General features: G+C 34.1%; 1 protein-coding gene across 1 annotated transcript in view; it reads right to left on the bottom strand.

Moving 5' to 3' along the window:
• The window catches only part of NMD3 (NMD3 ribosome export adaptor), a 50,794-nt gene that overhangs the window by 38,025 nt on the left and 7,928 nt on the right, over positions 1 to 4,841 (bottom strand). Inside the window, exons 2-3 of the mRNA XM_007948769.2 lie at positions 4,182 to 4,316; positions 2,043 to 2,139 (exon numbers count right to left, since the gene is read on the bottom strand). Of these exons, the coding sequence (XP_007946960.1) occupies positions 2,043 to 2,139; positions 4,182 to 4,316 (232 nt within the window). The remainder of the gene's footprint in view (positions 1 to 2,042; positions 2,140 to 4,181; positions 4,317 to 4,841) is intronic.

The raw sequence follows: 4,841 nt of genomic DNA, 5'->3' as shown, positions 1-4,841 counted from the left end.
AGTTGCAGGGGACATCAAGCTCAATTGGCATAACATACTATACAAAACATTGTTCCACCTCCTACTTTGGCGAGTAGCAACTGGGATGTTAAAAGCCAGCAAGCTGCCATGTAGATGCAACAATGGGTCTCTCCTCGTCCAGAGCAAAGAAGAATGAAGAAAACCAAAATTCATGGAAACAATTCGTCCTAGCGACTGGTACACCATCTGATCTGCAGCCTATACGACTATGAGACCAGAAGAACTAGATGGTGCCCGGCTACCAATGTCATCCACTTGGACGGGGATCTATGTAGGAGATCCTTGATAGAGAAGGAGAACAATGTGGACAAAACTCAAAGTCATTTGGAGAAAAAAAAAAAAAATGGGGAGGGGAGGACCAGGTTTGCTTGTCTGATAGAGCCTGGTGCAACCACTGAGACTATGGCCCCTAGCTGCCCTTCTGGTCAGGAATTGAACCCAGACCTGTGGTTTCCAGCCAAAAAAAAGACAGGCATATGAGCTGAATATATACCTGAGGTAGCCACACTACTTGGAGAGAATAATCATGAGAGAAAGAAGGGCTGCTTATGCAGAGGAAGACATCTCAGGGGGATCAGTGCATGGAGGGATGGACACAGAGAAGAGGTAACTATGGGGAGGAAATGGGAGGGGAAATTGTGGAAACTGTGGTAAACTGTGGTCAATGTCATGAGATAAAGTATATGTGAACTGCTGCATGGAAAGTGAATTTGCTCTGTAAATCTTCACCCAAATCACAATAAAAAATATATATATATGTCTGCCTTGAGCATATATATGCTCTTTTAAGAACTATTTATATGGTATCAAATTGACAACAGCAATTCGAAAAATTAGACAGGAACCTAGGGAGTAGTGACTATATTAATGGGGGAGGAACAACTCACAAAAGAGGTGAGAATGGTTGCACAATTTGAAAACTGTAATCAGTATCACTAACTGGTATATGAAGAAGAAACTGTTGAAGTGGTATATTTTTCTGTGTATATTCTCAACAATAACAACAAAACAAATGCATTTAAAAAAAAAAAAGCCAATATACACAAAAACAGAATGGCAGGGGGCGGAGCAGGAAAAGAGATAAATCAGGGAATAAAAGGAAATTAAAAAAAAAATCCTGTTCCCAAAATTCTTCAGAAAACAAATCAAGGACAGATCACAATAAGAATATGAAAGACTAGAACTTAAAAATATCACTGTTTACCAAAAAACCAACAGAAAGATCAGGACACAAGGTCAAGGAAATCAGTCATCAAGAACACAGAAAAGAAAACTTTTAAAATATGAAAGAATAGAATAAAAATAATGTTTAAAGCCAGAAGGGCCCACATTTGACTAATAAAAATTGTGGGCTAAGATGGGCAGAGGAGGGTGGAAGAAAAGGAAATTTTCAAATAACTATTGCGTCAAATTTTGTCATCACTTAAAAGAGAATCTTGCCAAAACACTTCAAATTCTTAGTCAATTTCAATTAAAAACATAATGGTAGAAATGAGTGATCAAGTTTAACAACAACAACCAAAAACAAAAAAACCTGAAAGTGTTATGTCAAAAAGCAAAATGGTAGACTTACAATTATCTCTATTTGTTTATTTTTGGAGACATTTATCCACTAACATAGTAATAGGCAGAACATATTCTTTCCAGAGCAGAATCAAAACTAAAATGAAACCAAATACCACATCCGTAATGTAATCCGTAATGTAATCCGTAATCTCCTAAATCATGTTTAGGGAAAATTTTACATAAAGATTTTCAGGGAAAAAACTAACAAACAAAACTTATTGCACGTAAGAGATTCTCAATAATGCAAAAAAACCTAACCCTATAATAAATCTTTTAAAACTAAGAGATTTTAATTTTTCATAAAATATATACATATAATTTTTAAAATGAAATACCATTTCAAAAGTAACACGTAATAGTTACTTCTGAGAAACCTACTCATACTTGGATTTTCTGAAAATGAAAGCTTTAATAAAAGCACACCTGCAAAAACTGATTTTAGCTATTTGACCTACTTTACTCAGAGGTGCTTTGAGTTTTTTCAAACACAAAGCAAGAAGTTCCCTGGATTCTAAAGTACACTGCACCCAAGTTCCTGGTGGCTGAAAATATCTGAAAGAAAAGATAACATACAGAAATTTATTTTCTCTGAGGAAAAAACAAATTTCCATCTGAATATGCATATATAACACTGATTACTATTCAAACATAAATACTCCAGGTTGATCTGAAGCACTTTACCCAAATACATTTTAATAGTTACAAAAGGCTTTTAGTCAGACCAATAGCTTTAGTGAAAACTGACTTGTTTTTCAAATAATTAATAATTAACTTCTCAAATAATTCTATTTCAGAAATCAAGTCTGAAATAATATATTATTAATGAGGTCTTATTATTGAAAACATCAGTAAGAACTCCAATGAGGATGAGAAAATGCCCAAGAATTCCTTGAACCTATGCTCTGAAAAGAGGAAAAAAAAGAATCATCTCAAAGTGGCATTAAAAATAACTTCTTATGTACTTCTAAAATGCCTGAGGAGTATTTATTTTCCATAAAAAAGGTAATCAGTACCTCACAGCACTATGTTTCAGCAATACTTCAGACCTAATTCAAGTTCCTTTTCAAATTTCAAAATACAAAATTTAAGTTTTAAAATCTGAGGTAAAATTTAACTAAATTAAAATTTAAAGTACAGTGCCCAGGGCTCAATAACTATTCGTTAATACATAATACTTCCAATGTGTTATATGACTGACTTTTTTTTTTGACATATCTGTTAAATGTTGAAAGTTCTGATTTTCACTATTAAATGTTTAATCAAAAACCTTACACAAGTCCCTTTTCTTTTAAGAATACTTTTTGAACTAAAAGAGATTTCATGTATCATCTAATTAAAGCCCCTTCATTCTGATGACACAACTAAGGCCCAGGGAGGTTAAATGGCCAAGAGTTTCAAAAAGCTAGCTTCTGAGAAATAAAAATATCTCCTGATTCTTTCTCCAGTGTTTTTGGTTTTTGTTTTTAATAGGAAATGTTTCTAAAAAGCTCAACTGCACACTTACCAAGTTTCTAAACTGTAGACTCCCTGAAACAGTACAGTTTCATGTGTTTGTATACATATATATACATATATATATATATATACATATATTAAGTATTTTTCTGGGGAGAAACTCAGTTTTCAATTATTAAAGGAGTCCATGAACTTCCTCTCTCCTTGTAAAATCAAGTTATAAAGCACTAAGTCCTAACTCTTGTAGGAAATCACAAGCATATGTTACATTCATTGGGCAGTTTTGTGTTAGTAAACGGTCTACTGATTGATGCCAACAACTAAAGAATATGAAGAGGGAATGAAATAAAACAAGAGAGAAAAAGAAACATTAACATAAGTCTGTTGCCTTCAAATTCAGTCTTTTTTTAAAAACTTTGTATTGTGATGTGGGTGAAATTTTACAAAGGAGATTCAGTCTTTCAGACAATCCCAGATAGGATTTACTGACTTCTTCTATCAGCTATAGTCATTTTAATTATATGTTACCATTAATAAAAAATTTTTCTAACACATTATTAAATTATCTAAAATATACACATAGCATATAGCAGCCAAAAGAGGAAAAAAAAGTAATAGTAAGAACAGGAATACGTCCTTAATAATCTTCTCTTCACTTATAAATCAACTCTCATTAACTGTATACATCAAACTCTTCATACAAAAAAAGAAGAGTCAAATACTTTTATGCTATTTTACCAGATTCACAGGGCAAAGTAGAAAAGTACATTATAAAACTGAAAACTCTACACTCTTTGGTGAAAACCAACATAAACAAAAATTAAACTTCATTTGCATGCACTTTATTCTGTATCTTGGGATAATCTCAGCACTCTGGTAGTTCTCCTACCCGTAAATCTCAACTCTACCAAAAACCAAACTCACTGCCATTGAGTCGATTCTAACTCCTGGAGACACATAAGACAGAGTAGAACTGCCTTACATGGTTTCCAAGGGTGTAAATTTTTACAGAAGCAGACTGCCTCATCTATCTCCCCTGGAGCAGTTGACAGGTTAGCAGCAGAGCATTTCATAGTTAACACATCAGCAGGAATCCTTAATCTCAACTCTAAGTAAAATAAAATAGTATCACACTGTACCTTTGACATTGTTTGCAGAAAGAAATAGAAACTTGCTTCGGAATGCCTTGGCTGATGTCAACTTTACTTCGCAAGCAGGCCACGCATATATTGGCAGGATTTGGAGTAATTGGGACACCGCACTCACAGCACAAGCTTGAACAAATGAAGCATAAAATTTCCAAATTAAGATTTCAAAAATGCACTAATAAATACTACCAATAAACAAAGAAAAGTCTTCATATGAGGCCATACTACTTCTGCCTCCTTTTAAATACAGAATTATAAAAAAAATAATCTTCAGAGGTATAGCAGGTAAAGAACAATGTTGGAAGAATGCAGGTCTTTTCTAAGGACGGCAACATTTCAAAAATTCTCAAATTACCAATGTCCTAAAGGTCTAGAAAATCAGCACAAGCAAGCAGAACTTCATGCAATGACAGAAATGCCCCATTTCTATGCTGTCCAGTAGTAGCCATTAGCCTCCTATAGCTACTATGCACTTGAAATGTGGCTAGTACAACTGAGGAACTTAATTTTTAATTTTCTTTCATTTTAATTAAATTACAATTAAACAGCCAACATGTTGTTGTTGTTGTTAAGTGCCGTCGAGTCGTTTCCGACTCATAGCGACCCCATGCACAGCAGAACGAAACACTGCCCGATCCCGCACCAGCCCCA

This window comes from Orycteropus afer, unplaced genomic scaffold (genome assembly GCF_000298275.1).
Source record: "Orycteropus afer afer isolate SDZICR_OR568_19922 unplaced genomic scaffold, OryAfe1.0 scaffold00223, whole genome shotgun sequence".
Taxonomy (NCBI): Eukaryota; Metazoa; Chordata; class Mammalia; order Tubulidentata; family Orycteropodidae; genus Orycteropus; species Orycteropus afer.
This window is presented reverse-complemented; position numbering and strand designations above follow the sequence as displayed.